The 19,931-nt window shown below is 41.0% G+C and overlaps 1 protein-coding gene across 1 annotated transcript; it reads left to right on the top strand.

Moving 5' to 3' along the window:
• Positions 1–4,531: 4,531 nt before the first annotated feature.
• PRIM1 (DNA primase subunit 1) lies at positions 4,532–17,211 on the top strand. The gene is made up of 13 exons (XM_075265707.1): positions 4,532–4,711; positions 5,863–6,020; positions 6,744–6,850; positions 8,210–8,283; positions 8,541–8,677; positions 10,970–11,028; positions 11,542–11,651; positions 12,007–12,095; positions 13,668–13,797; positions 13,992–14,061; positions 15,110–15,204; positions 15,845–15,943; positions 16,879–17,211. Exons 1-13 carry the CDS (start codon positions 4,603–4,605, stop codon positions 16,896–16,898), a joined length of 1,257 nt encoding a protein of 418 aa, XP_075121808.1. The 5' UTR covers positions 4,532–4,602; the 3' UTR covers positions 16,899–17,211.
• The last annotated feature ends 2,720 nt before the right edge of the window (positions 17,212–19,931 follow it).

The following is a 19,931-nucleotide window of genomic DNA, read 5'->3' as shown; positions in this document are numbered from 1 at the left end:
GTCTACCTGCTGCGCCACGACGGTGCATTTACGGTCACATGTTCATTAATAAAAAAAACGCTTCATATACCGGCTAAAGTCCACCCTTTCATTTTGTGTACTTACTTTCTGGACACTATATATATAGTGTATCTCTCTGTATACGTATTTACATATAGATATGAAAATGTATTTGTATGTATAGTATAGAAGAATATGCATATGAGGCCCCATGGTGCGGAAAAGCAGCTTGAGCCAAAGCCAAGAATGGCTACAAGAGGAATGGGAAATATATAGGAAGCTTTCTATACTTCTCCCTTCTGCTCAATCCTCTCCTGACTTTGGCTCAAGAAAACCACAGCAAAAGCTGCAACAAAAAAAGCTGCTTTTCCGCAACATGGGGCCTCAGCCTTAAGCACAATCACACAATCTGGTCCCATGATACAACACCTCTTATTATTGCTGTGTTCACACGGTGCATTTTTGCTAAAAAGAAAAAAGAGATATAAGAAACCAGCACGTGCATTTTTAAAAACAGCATATATTGTCCAAAAATGCGTGCATTTTTTTTTATTATTGGGTACAACATACCAACATACACAGCCTTAGCTGTACTGTGTATGGATTCTGATGATCAAGCATTCTCATTTCCTTCACATTTACCATGCTGCCAGCCCACCATTGACTAACAAAATCCTCTAACCACTCATGGAAGAATGTCTGACAGGGAGACACTTGAAGAGTTAATAAAACAAATAAGGCCTGGTTCACATCTACATATGAGTTTCTGTTTGGGGAGTCTGCTTGGGGACCCCTCCAAACGAAAATCTAGTTTGCATTAAAAAAGTGGTTACCCTAGGAAACCCGCGGACTCCATAGACTATAATGGGGTCTGTGCGGTTTCCGCACAAAAATGCGGAGAGAAATGTGCTCCTTGCGGCGATTTTCTCTCTGCATTTTTCATGTGGAGAGAGGAACGGAATGACCCGAACACAGAAGTCTCCAATGATCTCTTAATGGCTAAATCCAATGGTGACTTCTCCCTTCTTATTCTTCTGGCCCTCTCTGCAGCATTTGACACTAACCATCTCCTCCTCACTATGCTCTGCTCAGTCGGCCTCAATGACACTGCGCTCTCCTGGTTCTTCTCTTATCTCTCAGACCGCACTTTCAGTGTATCATTTGCGGGCTCTGTTTCCTCCCCTCTTTCCCTTGCTGTTGGGGCTCCTCAGGGCTCGGTCCTAGGCCCCCTGCTCTTTTCTCTCTACACAGCCCCCAATAGACAAACCATCACCAGATTTGGCTTCCGGTACCATCTTTATGCGGATGACACCCAATTATACACATCTCATCTCATCTGTATAAGATAAGACTGGGTTCACATCTGCATTTGTCTCTCAGCGCGAAATCAGATTTTGAAACCGTCTCAAAATCCTCAATCAAAATCAATTTATTTCAATGGGCTGAAAAAGCATCCGTGTGGAGCATTTCCGTCTGGTATCCGCTCTTTTGAGTGAAGAAAAAAGTTGGACTTGCAGGACTTCTTCTCCGTTCAGTAAAATAAGGATTCCAGATGGACAGCAACAAATAATTGAGGTCTATGGAAAGTGAATTACAAAGGGATAGTAATTAGAGATGAGCGAGTAGTATTCGAAACGGTAGTTTCGAATAGCACGCTCTCATGGGAATGAATGGATGCAGCCGGCATGCAGCCGGGGCCAGCATCCTGCCGCTTCCATTCATACCTATGGGAGCGAGCTATTCGAAAACTACCATTTTGAATAGTACTCACTCATCTCTAATAGTACCGTATATACTCGAGTATAAGCTGACCCGAATATAACCCAAGGCCCCTAATTTTACCACAAAATGTTTTTTCTTCCCCCACTTGGAATTCAGCCTGGCTGAATATAGGGTATCTGCAGTGCTCCTATTAACCCCTTCCCGACAGAACAGGAGCACTGCAGATACCCTATATTCAGTAGACCGGGAACTTTCAGAGACAGGGATACCTAATGTGTTTGTGTTTCATAGTCATTTTCTACTTTTATATGTATTCTAGGGAAAGGAGGGATTTAGAACTTTTATTTATTTTATATTATATTTTTTTAAGCTTTCTTTTCTTCACTATTTTATGGGAGATTCTATACATTACTATTGCGGCTAGTCATAGACCCCCCCCCCCCCCAACCCTTCCCTCTCAAAAAAAAAAAAAAATAATAATTTTTTTTTTGCATGACTCGAGTATAAGCTGAGGGGTGCTCTTTCAGCACAAAAACTGTGCTGAAAATCTCAGCTTATACTCGAGTATATACAGTAATCAGTTTGTGTCTGTTTTGCAATCTGTTTTTGCCTTTGCACATGCTTGGAATGAAGCAGTTGAACCACCCCCCCCCCCCCCAAAAAAAAAAAAAAAAAAAAAAACAACAAAAAAACAAACAAACAAAACAAAAACAAAAACGGACTGTCCAAAATGGAGATAGACACATACACTCAATTTTTTAATGGACGCCCATTGACTAACTGTCTAAAAAGATGGATTCGGGCATCCACTGTGTAACCGTTTGGAATCTTTTTTGTACCAAACCGTTCTTCTCTTAAAACGGTTTGCAAGTGGACAGATACCAGGCGCAAGTGTGAACCTAGCGTCATATGTATGACATCAAGCCGAATATTACATTTATTACTAGAAATGAGCGAGTACTATTCGAAACTACTGTTTTGAATAGCACACTCCCATAGGAATGAATGGACGAAGCCGAGGCTGGCGTCCTGCCGCTTAACCCCCTGCGCGCTGGTCGCTCCCATTCAATCCTATGGGAGTGTGCTATTCGAAACGGTATTTTTGAATAGTACTCGCTCATCTCTATTTATTACATTTACCCATCTGTTATATCAGATCCTATATAATGTTTGCAATTCAAGTCAGTCATACACATAAGATCAATGTCAGCTGAACCTGTCAATTTTGATTGGGTCGTCCAACCCTCTAATGAAAGAAGAATTAAGCAACTGGAATTCAACATGCCCAATCCAAGGGGAGATAAGCAACTGCCAGAGGAGCCTACAGTGGATAAAAATAGGGAACACTTTGATGGTCTATGACAACGTCCCGTCAAGATTTTGGTCATGTGAATAGCCCCATTCACAGATATTGAAATTAATGCAGACAATTTTCACTGTGGTGTGAACATAGAGAAAATCTATGTCAGTTCCTAACTGGCGTAACTTAGATTTTTCACACACGGGACCTCCAGTAGTGCGCCAGAAATCAGAGACCAGAGCCCCTTAATAATTTTGGCACATCTGCTGCATACTTTAATAATACTACATCCGCATTTTTTTCACACACAGATTGGAAAAAATCTGGCAGAATGGTAAAATGTGCGTAGCCAACACGCTGCAATTTCCAAAACTGTTGCGGAAACCTCTGCAAAGTTTTTGTGAAAAGCGCTACAGGCAAAACCGTGATGCGTTGCCGCTGCAATTTTTTGCTGCAATGGGTTAAAAAGCCTCCCATTGATTTCAATGTGTTACGTGTGTTAAACAGAACCCACAATGGGATTCTGTTTTGCAACGCTGATTCTTATGCGAGTTATCGTGCCAGAATCAGCGCCGAGTTACTCCGTGTGAACATCTCCTGATTTTTCCAAGGAACTTATATCATCAAAATTTCCATCTATGTCCCTGAATAAGTCTTATGAATGTATTAGCACAAACAATATCTGAAGATCGACATTGTAAGGTCTAAAATACACTAAATTGTGACATATAAGTTAGGCTCTTATGTACAGCTAAGGACAATATAGTTAAGTTTATTAATGCACATATATTTCTATAAAAGACAGGGACAGAATGATTTAGGTCAAAAGTAGGGATTGTCCCTGGTACTATACTGTGTGGGAACCAGGAGAGTATATACTATATAGGGTCATTTACTGTACAAGGGGCATGATACTATGTGGTGCTAGTAAGGGGGTATTATAGTATGTGCACAAAAGGACTGGATGGGGACCGAAGTCATGGACAAGATTAGTGGACCTATGAATATAATATAGAGCTTGTGTGCAGCAGGGCGCATTAGTCCAGAGTGTATGACCTGTAGACAGGGGTTGTGGGCTAATAAAATGTATGAACAAGCCCTTTTATCCCTGAAGCACCCAGAGATCAGTAGTGTAGAGACTGTCTATGTACGTGGTAACTCTCAGGCCCATAGGGGATTTATACACGATAGCACTAGATCGCCATCTAGTGGCGTGTTCCCCACATGTGGCTGCAGGTCAGTTTGGCGCCACCTTCTGGTTACTAATGGTGAAGTACTGCAGAGAACTCCATTCTTCAATCTCTGACTTTTCTTATGTGACCCCTGATAACATACAAGATGAGGAGCAGATAGACAGACTGTCCCTTCTGCTCATAACAACTCTCTGTGTGCTAATCTCCTCTGGTCGAGTTGCGACTTTGCGTTGACAGAAAAACTACATCTCCCATAATGCTGTGGACGGGAACGGGAAGTGACGTCAGATTTTACGGACGACGAGTGGGCGTGGCGTGGTGATTCCCGCGTAGTTTGTGTTGTTGCTGTCAGGAGCGGGAGAGCCGGAGACCTTGTGGTGCTGCAGCATGGACCTGTCAGAGTATGACCCGGCCAGTCTGCCCGATCTGCTGCCGCTCTACTACAGGAGGCTGTTTCCCTTCTATCAGTACTACAGATGGCTGAACTACGGGGGCGGTGAGAGGAGCCTGTTATAGTGTGACATTACAGGGCAGCCCTATTAGGGGATCACAGGGCACGGGGGCGGTGAGAGGAGCCTGTTATAGTGTGACATTACAGGGCAGCCCTACTAGGGGATCACAGGGTTCTGAATAGCCTTTATACTGACGTTAATATAAGAGAAGCCGCACTGCTATGTCACATCCATCCCCTGACAGAGCCAGGTGACTCAGTGGGTGCAGTGTATGTGCCCCGGATGAGCCTGTCATGTCCTCATCAGTGTGCGGGATTATATACCGTTAAGAAAGCCGGCACTACACTGAATCCAGAGCACTCTTGGCTTTCCCCCTGTGCTTGGCTTTTCCCCACTGTCAGAAGTGTGAGCTTTACAACCGAGCGTCATCGCTGGGGTCTGAGAAACGCCCCCACTGTACTCTACCATAGCCCTGTAATGTTAGAGGGGACGCTCCTTACCACCCAGCGATGATGCTGAACTATGAGAACACCTTCTGACAATGGGGAGCTATCAGTGCTTTAAATCAACAGCATAGATTTATTCAGCAGTGGGGCAGATACCGGGAAAGCTGACAGTGCTCCGAAGTTAGTGCACTGTAGGCTTTCTAGCGGTATATAATACCGCACATTGATGAGGACATTAAAAGTTCCCTCTTTAGAGCTCTGTACATGACCAATATAACTGGTAGATCAGTGACATGTCGGTATCACATGTTGTTTCTTCTTTTTTGGATCTGGGCAGGTACCCGCAGAAGTAGCTGCTCTCGCTTATTAGTCTGAATGGAATATGCCCTCTCATGACAAACAACCTTCCTAATTTTTGTCCATAAAATAAAGACTGTCCTATACTATAATCCTGTGGATACATAAGACGTCCTAGTGTCATAGATGACTACTACGGTCAAAGCTCAGCGTTCAGTCCAGGAAATAGGACCGACATCTGGTCCTTATTTCACGGACCAAAGCGGTCCTTAGCTAAGACATCTCTAGTAGTATATATAAGGTGGTTCACTAAAGATACAGACTTGCTTAGATACCTGGTGGTTGCTAATATACAGAATATAGGATTATTAGTCATTCTATATTGGTATTTTTTTTCTTTTACTACCGTGATGTTTGTGCATATAATAAAACTGCTTGTGCTTGTATTCCAGTTGTAAAGAATTACTTCCCAAACAGAGAGTTCAGTTTCACCTTGAAAGATGACATCTACGTGCGGTATCAGTCCTTCAATAATATGAGTGAGCTTGAGAAGGAAATGCAGAAGATGAACCCCTACAAAATAGACATAGGCGCAGTATATTCACACAAGGTCAGGAGTGGCTTCTCATTACTACCTGAAGTTGTCATTTTTTTTTTTTAATATTCAATAAAGTCAATGAGAAAGGACATAAAGTCAGACGTAGACGGAGGGGGCTCTGTTTACATCATCCCTTTACTACCATTGATGTCCGCTGCTCTTATCTTATGGCAGATGTATCTAAAGATTCAGTGAATTTATAATTTGCTACATTTTTATAGTTCTAAAAATGTAAATCTGCCCTTGCTTTGTTGTTTGTATTTTTGTTAACATTGGGAAAAATATTGTAAGTTTTGCAACATAAAGAAAGTTGAAAATTTTAATATTAAATATAGTGTGTGGCAAAATTTACACCTTGTCAGGCTTTATGCCACTTTTCAAAAGTGGTGAGAAAATTGAGCAGTTCTTTTGTAAAAGTGTTTTGTAATTGGGCATTGCCTCCAGGTAACCAAGAGAGTTACTGTAATGCACTAAAATTGGTGCAAATTATCATCTGATTTAACACATGCCTATAGAAGGGATAGATTTTCTTTTCTTTTGAACAAATTTGGCACATTTTACTGTATCAAATTTTTGACTGAGACTGGAATAAGTCTCCTTAATGGTGGCACACGGGATCAGCACCATGGAGTTTCAGACGTGTGATAGTAATATCGAATGGCAGTGGATTGGTATTTTTTTCTTTCTCTTCTGTCAGTCATTAATATTCTAAATAATTTATTAATATTATTGCAGCCCAGCATGCACAACTCTGTGAAGTCAGGAACATTTCAAGCTCAGGAGAAGGAACTGGTATTTGATATCGATATGACAGATTATGACGATGTTCGAAGGTGCTGCAGGTAAAAATGATTTAAAGCATATATATTTAAAGATCATTTTACAGTGTGTGTATATATTGTATAATAAATATTATTGCAGTCCCTGAATAGAAACTCCTATCACAAGTTACAGATGAATATACTAGTACCTATAACACAATTATATTAGAGAAGATGACAACTCAGCCGCCCTAAGTGTATACTTATGGTTTCTTAGATATTAGGGGAATTTATGGTTTCTTAGTTATTTGGGAAAACACAGAAAGACAACCGAATGGTAAACTGCAGGAAAACGACATAGAAGATGTGGGGTGTGATAGACAGTCAGGCGAGGGCTGCAGTGAATGACCAATGTTTTCACTGGGCTGCTTCGTTAAAGTGGATGTCTGGGGTGAATCAAAAATTAACCACCTAACTAAACCCCCTCCCTCTGCCTAACTTCTAATTTACTGAAATAACTGATTGACGTGACACCCCCCTTCCCCCTTTCTCACTGTATTATACAAGAGCCCGTACATCGCAGGATTTTACAGAAAGGATCCCAAATTTGTAAATATATTTTGAAATATACTTTAATTTATTCCGCAAATGCTGCTACAAAAAAGTAATATTTAAAAGAAAGGAAAATTTACAGAATTCACCTCTGAAGCTTACAAAAGATTGACTGATGCCTTAAACTATCACACTGACTGTATGTGTGTGTGTGATATATATATATATATATGTATATATATATGTATGTATATATATACACATACACTGTATATACTCGAGTATAAGCCGACCCGAATATAAGCCGAGGCCCCTAATTTTACCACAAAAAAACTGGGAAAACTTATTGACTCGAGTATAAGCCGAAGGGGGACATGCAGCAGCTACTGGAAAATTTCACTTGGAATTCAGCCTGGCTGAATATAGGGTATCTGCAGTGCTGCTATTAACCCCTTCCCGACAGAACAGGAGCACTGCAGATACCCTATATTCAGTAGACCGGGCACTTTCAGACACAGGGATACCTAATGTGTATGTGTGTCACAGTAATTTTCTACTTTTATATGTATTTTAGAGAAAGGAGGGATTTAGAACTTTTATTTATTTTCTTTTATATTTTTTTAAAGCTTCTTTTGTTTTTAACTATTTTATGGGAGACTCTATACATTACTATTGCGGCTGGTCATAGTAATGACTCGAGTATAAGCCGAGGGGGGCTTCTTCAGCACAAAAACTGCTGAAAAACTCTGCTTATACTTAAGTATATACGGTATATATATAATATATGTGTGTGTGTTTGGAGTTGAATTTGCACTGTATAAACAATTTAGTGCATAATTTTGCCATCTGTTGAGTTTTTGACCTGTCTGATCATTATGTGGTGTCTAGTTCTGCAGATATATGCAATAAATGCTGGACATTGATGACCATTGCCATACGGATCCTGGACCGAGCCCTTGATGGTAGGCACCTAGTGCTGATAAGGGTATATATTTTATATAACAGAAAATAAGGCTGATGCGTATCATTTATAGTGGAACATGTCTGATGCTGATATATTAGCTCCATTGTTGTGATCTTTGACTACTTTACATTACAGTACAGATCTGTCAGGAGTTCCTCCTTTTATTATTTCTAAATAGTTTTTGTAAGTGACCTCTCTTACTGAATGAGACAATACACTATCTAAAATCAGTTGTGTCCAATCTTTCTTTTTCAGAGGACTTTGGCTTCCAACACAGATTATGGGTTTACTCTGGTAGGAGAGGAGTTCACTGTTGGGTTTGTGATGAGTCTGCAAGGAAACTCTCTCAAGCGGAAAGATCAGCTGTGGCCGAGTATTTAACTGTAGTGAAGGTACAGTGATGTCGATACTTATTTCTATTAAAATATCAGGACGCCATATACACCAATTACAATGCTGATGTACAATACAGACGAAAAGTTTGGACATACCTTCTCATTCAAAGAGTTTTCTGTATTTTCATGACTATGCAAATTGTAGATTCACACTGAAGGCATCAAAACTATGAATTAGCACATGTGGAATTATATACTTAACAAAAAAGTGTGAAGCAACTGAAAATCTGTCTTATATTCTAGGTTCTTCAAAGTAGCCACCTTCTGCTTTGATTACTGCTTTGCACACTCTTGGCACACTCTTGATGAGCTTCAAGAGGTAGTCACCGGAAATGGCTTTCACTTCACAGGTGTGCCCTGTCAGGTTTAATAAGTGGGATTTCTTGCCTTATAAATGGGGTTGGGACCACCAGTTGTGTTGTGCAGAAGTCAGGTGGATACACAGCTGATAGTCCTACTGAATAGACTGTTAGAATTTGTATTATGGCAAGAAAAAAGCAGCTAAGTAAAGAAAAACGAGTGGCCATCATTACTTTATGAAATGAAGGTCAGTCAGTCCAAAAAATTGCGAAAACTTTGAAAGTGTCCCCAAGTGAAGTTGCAAAAACCATCAAGCGCTACAAAGAAACTGGCTCACATGGACCCAGGAAAGGAAGACCAAGAGTCACCTCTGCTGCGGAGGATAAGTTCATCGGCGTTACCAGCCTCAGAAATCACAGGTTAATAGCAGCTCAGATTAGAGACCAGATCAATGCCACACAGAGTTCTAGCAGCAGACACATCTCTACAACAACTGTTAAGAGGAGACTTTGTGCAGCAGGCCTTCATGGTAAAATAGCTGCTAGAAAACCACTGCTAAGGACAGGCAACAATCAGAAGAGAACACAAGGAATGGACATTAGACCAGTGGAAATCTGTGCTTTGGTCTGATGAGTCCAAATTTGAGATCTTTGGTTCAACCACCGTATCTTTGTGTGACGCAGAAAAGGTGAACGGATGGAGTCCACATGCCTGGTTCCCACCGTGAAGCATGGAGGAGGAGGTGTGATGGTGTGGGGGTGCTTTGCTGGTGACACTGTTGGAGATTTATTCAAAATTGAAGGCATACTGAACCAGCATGGCTACCACAGCATCTTGCAGCGGCATGCTATTCCATCTGGTTTGCGTTTAGTTGGACCATCATTTATTTTTCAACAGGACAATGACCCCAAACACCTCCAGGCTGTGTAAGGGCTGTTTGACCAAGAAGGAGAATGCTGGGGTGCTACACCAGATGACCTGGCCTCCACAGTCACCAGACCTGAACCCAATCGAGATGGTTTGGGGGTGAGCTGGACCACAGAGTGAAGGCAAAAGGGACAACAAGTGCTAAGCAACTCTGGGAACTCCTTCAAGGCTGTTGGAAGACCATTTCAGGTGACTACCTCTTGAAGCTGATCAAGAGTGTGCAAAGCAGTAATCAAAGCAAAAGGAGGCTACTTTGAAGAACCGAGAATATAATACATATTTTCAGTTGTGTCACACTTTTTTGTTAAGTATATAATTCCACATGTGTTACTTCATAGTTTTAATGCCTTCAGTGTGAATCTACAATTTTCATAGTCATGAAAATACAGAAAACTCTTTGAATGAGAAGGTGTGTCCAAACTTTTGGTCTGTACTGTATAACTGCTTCATCAGCTGAATTTCTCTGAAATAATTCAGAGAAATCTTTCTATCATTAGTATAGGTTATCAATTGGAGATCTATGTGGGGTCTGATTCCCATGACCCCCATGGGTCAGTTGTGTGAACTTACGCTTCCCTCACCATGTACTGTCACATTCATTGTTCACATGGCCTGATTGTAGCTCAGTCCCATTCAGGTGAATGGGCTGAGCCGCAGTATAGTACAGCCACTGCACAAAAGTTGCCTGGTAAGTACTGAAGAGGATAGGTGATGAATTAATAAGTCCCAGAAGACCCCTTTAACCATCATGTATACAGTGTGTAATGTAAGTTGTGTATATCAATAGAGTTCATGGTACTTTGGCATTTAATTTTTTTTCTGGAATTATTTTAATTTGTTTAAAAAAAAAAAAAAAAAAAAATAGACTTAATTAAATATATAAATCTTCTTTCTGCACACCGCTGTCCAAAAACTGTCTGAACAAACAGTGCTATATTTTTGTCCACACACCTATACAGTTGTATGACTCATTTATGTAACTGTTTAAGAAAACAAAAAACGTTCTGGAAAATTCCTTTTATTGTTTGTTCTCCAATAAGTTTCATAATGTTTTCTTTGCAGGGAGGAGAAGAAACTATAAAGAAAGTTCATCTCTCTGAGCCAATCCATCCATTCTTAAAGTATGTCCATCCTACTACTGTCAGTACTACGGCTTTTGTTAGGGACATGTTCAGTGACCGTCAATTCTCAATTTAGGGCTCGTTCACATCTGCACCCGGTCTCCGTTCTGCAGGTTTCCGTTTCCTGCACAAAACAGAGGCAGGATACGGAAACCTGCAGGACTCTTTCAAACCCATTCATTTGAATGGGTTTGAAAGCTGTGCGGCGGTGAGCGTTTTATGCTCTCCGCCGCAAAACCGTTTTTTTAAATCCGGACACAGAGTCGGACATGCAGTACTCTGTGTCTGGTTTTAAAAAAATGGTTTCGCGGCGGAGAGCACAAAACGCTCACCACCGCTCACGGCCGGACCTGGTCTGTGGTTTCCATCTTCTTGCATGCAGAAGACGGAAACCACAGAACGGAAACCCGAACGCAGGTGTGAACCTAGCGTAACTTTCAATTTCCAATTTTTTCTCAGGTGGGGTTGCAATTTTTAAGGTAGGAATAAATGTATTTGTTCTTCATCTCACAGGAAATCCATTAAGGTTGTAGAGAGATACTTTGAACAATATGCTTTGGTGGATCAGGACATCCTGGAGAACAAGTCGTGCTGGGACAAAGTGTTAGCACTTATTCCGGATAATATCCTTTATCTTATTTTATGTTGTTTTTATTTTTTTTTCTAGCCCCCGCTGTTCCTGAGCAATCGATACAGTTATTTTTGGTACCTGATATGCTATTTAGGCTCTGTACTGTCAGTATGGCACTGTCAGGTAGGAACAGGAAAGGGGTGTGATTCTGAGCTATGACTGTCTCTGACAGGAGCTCTCAATCACACCCACTGCCTGTCTGACATTGGAGGGCTTAAATAGCACATCACGCACCAAAACTAACTGTACTTGTTTGGGAATAGTGGGGGCTTGATTTTCTCATGAAAATGCACATATAATCTTCAGTGTGTACATGCAGTGAAGGTTTCCTTAATGTATATAACCACCAGCGAGAGAGCATCTGCTACCTGACTTCCAGAAAGCACGATCCTCTATAGAACGTTGGGCGAAGTTAAAGAAAGCTTTACAGAATCCGGTGCGTAAACGTTGATGATCCTCCATGATTAGCTTTGGTGCAGGGTCTCTGTCTGTATTCTTGTATTGTCATTTTTCTATTCTGATTTAAAGGTATCTGAAATTACTTCCACAAACAACATTATTGTGCTTATGTTGTCTTCTATTATAGTTGAGCTGAATGCAAATTAAAGTGATTTTCCCATATAAGGGGCTAATTACATGGTGAAAAATTAATAGGCATTGAGGTGGGTGACTTCTTCACATTCTGACCCTTCAGCGGAGTGCTGCATGCCACAGGTTCTGCAGCTGATCGACCACGGAATCGCTAGCAAGATCAAGCAGTATGCTTGTTTCTTCAGCGTCCTATTTCAGACTTTGCATTCCATTGAAAAGAATGGAGGCAGATTAATACTGGAATCTGGTGCTGATTCTTGAGACAATATCCACTTCAAAATCAATGCTAAATTCTGCTGTATGAATGGGCATTAAGGGTTTCATCTTCTCTCCTTCACTTCCTGGTTTCAGTGATAAATTGCTGTACAGTTTTGCCTGTGTGATGCATAGCTCAGACGAGCCAAGGCTTAGCCGCATATGGTTACCTCTGGATTAGAGGACTGGGAAAAGTTGATGTATAACATACCGTATATACTCGAGTATAAGCTGACTTTTTCAGCACATTTTTCATGCTGAAAAAACTCCTCGGCTTGTACACGAGTCAGGGTCCACAGAGCACAGAAAACTGGAAGGACCTGTAAGAGGGAGGTCCTTTAGTGCTACTGCTTGTGATTGGCTTGACATGAGGTCACGAGACTGTGATGTCATCAAAGGTCCTGTAGCCACTGGTATGTAACATCTGCAGATAAGGTTGAGGCTAAATCCTAGTAGCTCCGCCCACACCAGAGTCCGATCACATGGTCATGACGTCATCAGAGGTCCTTTAGCACACTAGGATTTAGCATCTACCCTGCAGATGAGTGGCCAGGATTTATTGTGTCTTATGGAAGATGTCTGTTGTATGGAGGAGAGGAAGCTACAGTGAAGTGACACACACAGGAACCTTCCTTTAGTTACTCTGCCTATTAATGTCAGGTATTTGGGGTTATTAATTTAGTGTTAGTAATTCCCTGTGCCTCACATTAATAGCAGTTAACCCCATCATATCCCTCATATTAACCCCTGTGTGCCCCATATAAGGGTTAATAATATGTGATACACATGAGGGTACTAATGAAGGACCTTAATTATGAAGATACCGAATTATTACCTCCATATGTCCCACATATCAGTAACTCTTATGTGAGGCACACGGGGTTAATGTGAGGGACATGATGGGGTTAACTGCTATTACTATGATCCCCATGGAGTTACTAAGCGGCAATGCACATGACCAGACTTTTTACCCGCAATGGTGGATTCCCCCCCTCGGCTTATACTCAAGTCTATAAGTTTTCCCAGTTTTTTGTGGTAAAATTAGGGGTCTCGGCTTATATTCGGGTCGGCTTATACTCGAGTATATACGGTACATAGGTTTTATTTGCCTAGATAATACATGAATATGTTTAGATTAATTTTTCATTCTTTGTATTTATAGGATCATAAAAAAGGTGCATATTCAGATAAAGAAATTATGTTACAGTATTGCTATCCCCGCTTGGACGTTAATGTCAGCAAAGGGGTGAATCACTTGCTAAAAAGTCCCTTCAGTGTCCATCCCAAAACAGGTAAGTGTGCAGAGTTCCTAGAGTATCTGGCTATCTTAAATCTTCCAAGAATGATGTAGTATGCTATGCTCTTCTGTCACTAGGGCCAAATGCACACTTTCATCATATGTACAGGTCACTTGCTTAACAATCTGAACCCAATCTAAGAAACGCTGTGGACTCCCTTAGAAGTAATTATTTGTCTTGTCTTCTAGGTAGAATTTCTGTTCCAATGGATTTAAACAAGTTGGACAGTTTTGATCCATTTGCAGTCCCAACGATAAGGTAATCGAAAGCAATATATTGTAATATCCTGGGCAGCTAATCTCTAAAACACAAGAAGGAAACAGCTTGAAAGCTTGAAGAGTTTAAAAAAAAAAACAAACAAAAAAAAAAAAACTAGTTTGGTGCAAATTTATCAGAGGGAAATGATAGTCTTAACCAGAATTAACATATAATTAACTTTTATCAAATTGGAAAATAGTTATTTGTGAAACTTTTAAAGCAGTGGAGCATTTTTCCAGGCACTTTACAGCTTTTAGGTTCACACATGTTCTGCCACCCCAAATTGTCATCTGAAAATCTGCAGGGTTTTACAGTGTCAGAAAAGTAGATTTGATTTCCCAAAATCAGATGTACATTCTATAAATCCGATCTCTGCTATATTGTCAGTTTATGCTGTGAATTTTTACTGTGGATTTCACCCCTTTAAATGAACAGGGTGAAACCTGCATCAAGATACACAATTCCACCTGTAATTTCATGCAAATGTTTTTTCAATACATTTGCATCCCTTAAAGTTGTCTGAGACTATATATAACGGGAGTCTCTCATTGGTAAAACTCATTTTTAAGTAAACACATCCCTGAATAACCTTATAAATGGCTATTCTACTGCTGCCTTTATATTTTTAAGACACCCCACTGTTTCATTATTTAATCCTTATAAATGTTTACACTAATCAACCCCATGGAGCACCGTGGGCATTCCCCAGGGCCTCCGAGCACCCACCACCACATCATACCTCTGTTCACGCCCCTCCACTGCTTGTGTTCTGTCTGCCCTCCTCCTCCCTGGATGTTCGTCCGCCCAGATCGTGCTCATGCAGTTGAAATCTTGGGCATGCGCAGTTTTGCTCCGTTTAGAGCGATGCTGCGCATGTCCAAGCGCTATTTTTAGTTCGCTATAGAACTGAGCAGTATGTTCAGTTCTCCAGCGAACTACACCAAAATGGCCATCTACCCCATACTTAAGATTTTTTTTAGTCTGTTTGAATTCTATAATTTGGTTTTATAAGCTTGTTTTAATAAGACATCATCTGTGTTCATTTCAGCTTAATATGTAGTGAGCTGGACAATGTAAACACAAAAGAAGAGGATCAAAGTAGCCCTAATGAAGGAGAACCAGAAGCGAAACGACGGACTAGAGGTGATTTATATAGATAGATATGAATTTGCCTATTGTGAAATTGTTCTCGATTGTGATCTGTGTGCGTGTAGTTATTATTATTGTTCACATCAGTATGTTTTTATTTTTTTTTGTTGAGAAAAAAAAAAACCTCCAAAAACTGATATATTGGCTTGTGACAGTATTCCTTTACACTTAAAGTAGTTCTTCATTTTGAGCCAGATTAAAAAAAAAAAGTTCCTATCATAAAGCCCCCTTCAGTAATAAAAGTCACTTCTGCAACCATGAGGTTTCATTTACCTCTGTGTAAGGACAGCAAAGTTCCATCTTATTATCTGGTACCTTTTAGGGTCCTTCTGGTTTTATGATGCCAAAAAAAAAAAAAGACGTATCATCTGTCCTTTATCTGTCCTTACCCTTGACTTCAAAAACTATACAAAAACCTGAGTATGTGATCTTATCCTTATTGTCCATTTAGAGAACTCCTACTCGTCTACAGCTGGCAATATCCTTAGTTCAATATGGTAGGGAGAGATGTGGGAGTGTTGATTGAAACTTACAGATGAATGCCTCATTATTTGCTGAGGGTCATGTGAAGATTTGAGAAATAACTGCTCTAACAAATCTATCAAAATTTTAATCATTTTCCATTACTTTTTAGATTATAAAAGAACCAGCCTGGCTCCATATGTGAAAATATTTGAACAGTTTCTTGATCAACTGGATCAGTCTCGAAAAGGACAAATGCTCTTGAAGAGTGGTAAGTAGAAACACAGTATGGAGAATTTATTTAAACCACAATTTGCCACTTAAGGCCGGGGCCCCATGGGAAAAATCACGGCATTTTACAGTCAAGGCAAAGTGGATGGGATTCTAGCGAATTCCATGCTATCTTTGTGGTAAAAACCGCTGTGCGGACACGCAGCATGTCAGTTATTATAGGTTTATACCTATAACTTATAGGTTTCACTATAGGTATTATTGAAACAGTCTGGAGAGGAAACCTCTGCGAACTTTGTCTAAAGCGCTGCGGGAAGAACTGTGATGTTTTGCCGCCGTGGTTTTTCCCGCAGCACTTTCTTGCTACAGGATGACCCATGGGGCCTTAGCCTAAGGGGTTTTTCCCAAACTTAGGGCATCAATATTGGATCGTTGGGGTCCAGCATCTCAACCTCCCCCCCCCCCCCCCCCTTACATACACACACACAGCAGGTTACAGAACTAGAAGGGGATACTGGTACACTGTAGCGGTCGTGCTGGGTTACTCTAGATCAGTTCCCATTCAACTAAATGGTTTTGGACTCCAGTCGTTTATATTTTGGGGACCTAAACTGACTCATTAGCATAACCACAAAAAACGTATGGCAAGATAAGAGTAAACCTCTACCGTACTATGTAAATGGTGGCAAGCACCAGTTAAGCTTACAAAATCTACTTTCGGTGATTCAGACATACACTGAAATTCCATGTGAATCATTTTATAGGAACCAAATGGTGTGGAAAGTGTATAAATCCCACTTGTGGGCATACAAGTACTTAGCAAATAAAAAGTTAGCACAAAATATTCTCCCTTAGGTTATATTAGTTGTAGTAACATATACATAATTTATATGTATGCCGTAAACATACACATTACGCTTAACTTATACTATTACATTGTATTATACTGAATATTATGGTTTTTTTTCACCTTAGATATAAAGAAAGAGTTTTGAAGATTATAAAAGCATCTCTTTGCTTGGCACTCTCTAATTCTGGGTGTTTTAATACAAGTCATTCATCTTGAAGAACTCTGGCTTCTCTCAGTTACTATGGATTTTTATACAGACGTTGGATGTAGTTTTGTAACCTGTTTCTTACTGACCAATTTCGGCCTCGGTGAAAGGACTGGTCTTCTGAAATAAATTATATTATAGTTTAGTATGATTTCTGTTCTCATCTGTGGTTCATTGTCATAAGATGGTTACCTAGAGCAAATGTGCGTGATTTTGGCACTATAAAAAGTGGGCTCTCTTTATTGTACCTATCCTAGACACTATATCTTTTTATTATGATTTCTCCGGACCCCCACTCCCCACAGACACTCCTCTAGGCTTATAAGCGATGTAGACTTTGTTCTGAGCCTCCACCATGTATTCTGTTGCATTGTATTTGATCAAATGATGGACACCATTGTGGAACAAACCAGATCACAGGTTTAGGGGGTAACTTGTGGCCCATTGGGGAATCAACCATTAGGGAGACTCTCCAATTGTGGGGACTGGGGTGTTTTGCACTTCAGTTTGAACCGAGACCGTTGTTGGAAATACATGCCTACTCGTCCTTCATTTCAGTGGCCACTGGAGATAGCCAAGCACTGTGCTTCGGATTTCTCCAGCGGTCCCATTAAAATGAAAGGAGCAGGGACGTGCATTTCTGACCACCATTCAAACTAAGATGCAGAAACACTCCAGTTCTTGCAATCTGTGGTCAGAAGCCCCACCGATCAGCAAATTACTCCTTAGACTGTGAATAGGAGATAATTTGTGGTGGCTGCAAAACCATACAGTACAATGGCTTGCATGAGAATGCTACAGGCATTCAGACTAGTTAAGCAAGGAGATGCCATTTGCAACCATTTTTGCTTTAAAGAGGACCTTTCATGTCCTTGGGCACATGCGGTGTAATACACTGCTAGAAAGCCGACAGTGTCCTGAATTCAGCATACTATAGGCTTTCCCTTTATGTGCCTATGGTGAAGAGCTATCTGTGCCGTTACCGTAGCTGTTCAGTGTCAGAACGGCGTTTTGGCAGTCTGTCAGGAACTCCCCTCCTCACAGTGCTGTCCGTAGCTCTGCATTGTGAGGGGGCGTTCCGTACCATGACGCTGAGTGGTGAGGAACACCTCCTACCCTCCCGTTACTAGTCTATGGGCGAGTACTCCACACACAGCAGTCAAAAATATCATCACTATTTTCCCAAGAACAAATTCTTGGATTATACAACCGCATGACTGATCTGTGGAAGGGGACAATTATTTTTATTCTACAAACCTCATTCCTCTATTGTTCTTGTACCAGGCGCAAAAAATAAAGCTGCACTGAACAGATTTGGTTATGATTATTATATCTGTGGTCAGGTTTTGTTTTTAGATTATACATCCAAAAAGATAAATGTATTTTTGTTTTCTTCCACATAAATTGACAAAAATACTTCTGTTATTCCATACAAATCCAAAGAGTATCACTACATATATGTGTGAAAACTATCCCTTCTGATTCCCTTCTAACAGTATATGAGAAAACTGGCCGTCTATAACCACCGCTTGGTGCAAGGGAATTACATACAGTCACAGTAGAACTAAGTTGAAGCTTTAAAGGGGTTATCCAGTTTTTAAAAACATGGGCCAAATAACAGGATGTGTCAATACAAAACATCTCCTAATATATAACTTCTTATCTGATTTATTTTGACCTCAACTGTGATGTTTTATTTACCAACTCACTGCTTCCCCTTACGAGTAGTTTGGCTAGCAAATGAAATGTCACAGCAGTACGTGACCTGCTTGCCCCTTGAAGCCACTCATAGGAGTGATTTATTGCCTGGTCAGATATGTGGTGGAGAGTAGAGATGAGCGAGTACTGTTTGGATCAGCCGATCCGAACAGCACGCACGCATTGAAATGAATGGAAGCACCTGGCACTTCTGCTTTGATGCCGGCCGGCCGCTTAACCTCCCCGCGTGCCGGCTATGTCCATTCATTTCAATGCGTGTGTGCTGTTCGGATCGGCTGATCCGAACAGTACTCGCTCATCTCTAGTGGAGAGCGAAGCTGCATGGAGTGAAGAAGTGAAACACAGAACAGACCCTGTAGCAGGGAGGACCCAGGAGAAAGTGGAGAACGGAGTTGTCTGGGATAAATTAAAAATGTATGTATTAAACTAAACACCCCCATCCCACCTACTTTATAAATTACTTCATCACTGGAGCGGTCACATAACCACGCTAGGCACATTTTCTGTGAATCCTGTGACGTTCCATTTTGCCATTCCAGAAATGGAGCGTCACATACAATATCCCCGTACTCTCCCCTCATACCTACCTTTCCCCCTGATGGAACTACAGATGGCTGCTGATGTAGTGGGCGGGCTAGCTACAGAAACAGGGAGGGGGGGTCAGTGTGAGAGGGAGGAGAAGTGAGGCTTCATGGAACTTGTAGGAAACCAAGCACAGGAAGTTAGGGATGTAAACAAATGGAGAAGATGCCAGGAGCTGACTGAGAACCCCAGGGTGTATGGGGGGAAAGTAAGGTGAGAGGGGTTATTGAGGAAGTTACATAGCAGGAAACTGAACTGTGTAAACAAATGCAGGAAATACCAGGAGCTCCCAGAAATCACTCAAAATACAGCTAAGGTATATGGGTGCATTTATTAACCCATTAATAGCTCTAAGGGTCCGTTCAGATGGGCACAGAGGGGGCGGATTATGGCGCGGTATCCACGTCATAATCCGCCCCATCACAATGGTGGTCTATGGAGATGTTGCCGCTAGCGGAAAAAAGAAGCAACATAAAGTGAATGGGAGCCAGAAACCGCGTTGCGGTTTTCGTGTTTTTTTTTTATAGTCCATTCACTTTATGGGAGGGGAAAACCAACTGGCGTTTTCTGAAGTGGTTTTTACCAGAAAACACTCCAAAAAAAGTCTCAAGGGCCAAAAACCGCTTAGGAAGCGGGTTTTTTCCAGACCAAATTACCTCACACGTAATTCAT

The sequence above is a fragment of the Leptodactylus fuscus genome, chromosome 2 (assembly GCF_031893055.1).
Source record: "Leptodactylus fuscus isolate aLepFus1 chromosome 2, aLepFus1.hap2, whole genome shotgun sequence".
Classification (NCBI taxonomy): Eukaryota; Metazoa; Chordata; class Amphibia; order Anura; family Leptodactylidae; genus Leptodactylus; species Leptodactylus fuscus.
Note: the sequence above shows the minus strand (reverse complement) of the source record. Positions and strands in the feature narration are given on the sequence as shown.

What these genes read in the sequence shown, in the direction of transcription:
- PRIM1 (XM_075265707.1), top strand. Translation starts at nt 4,603, where the DNA reads ATGGACCTGTCAGAGTATGACCCGGCCAGTCTGCCCGATCTGCTGCCG. An exon ending in GCGCAGTATATTCACACAAG is followed by an intron (nt 6,021 to 6,743) that starts GTCAGGAGTGGC and finishes ATATTATTGCAG; the next exon opens with CCCAGCATGCACAACTCTGT. An exon ending in AGTATTTAACTGTAGTGAAG is followed by an intron (nt 8,678 to 10,969) that starts GTACAGTGATGT and finishes TTTTCTTTGCAG; the next exon opens with GGAGGAGAAGAAACTATAAA.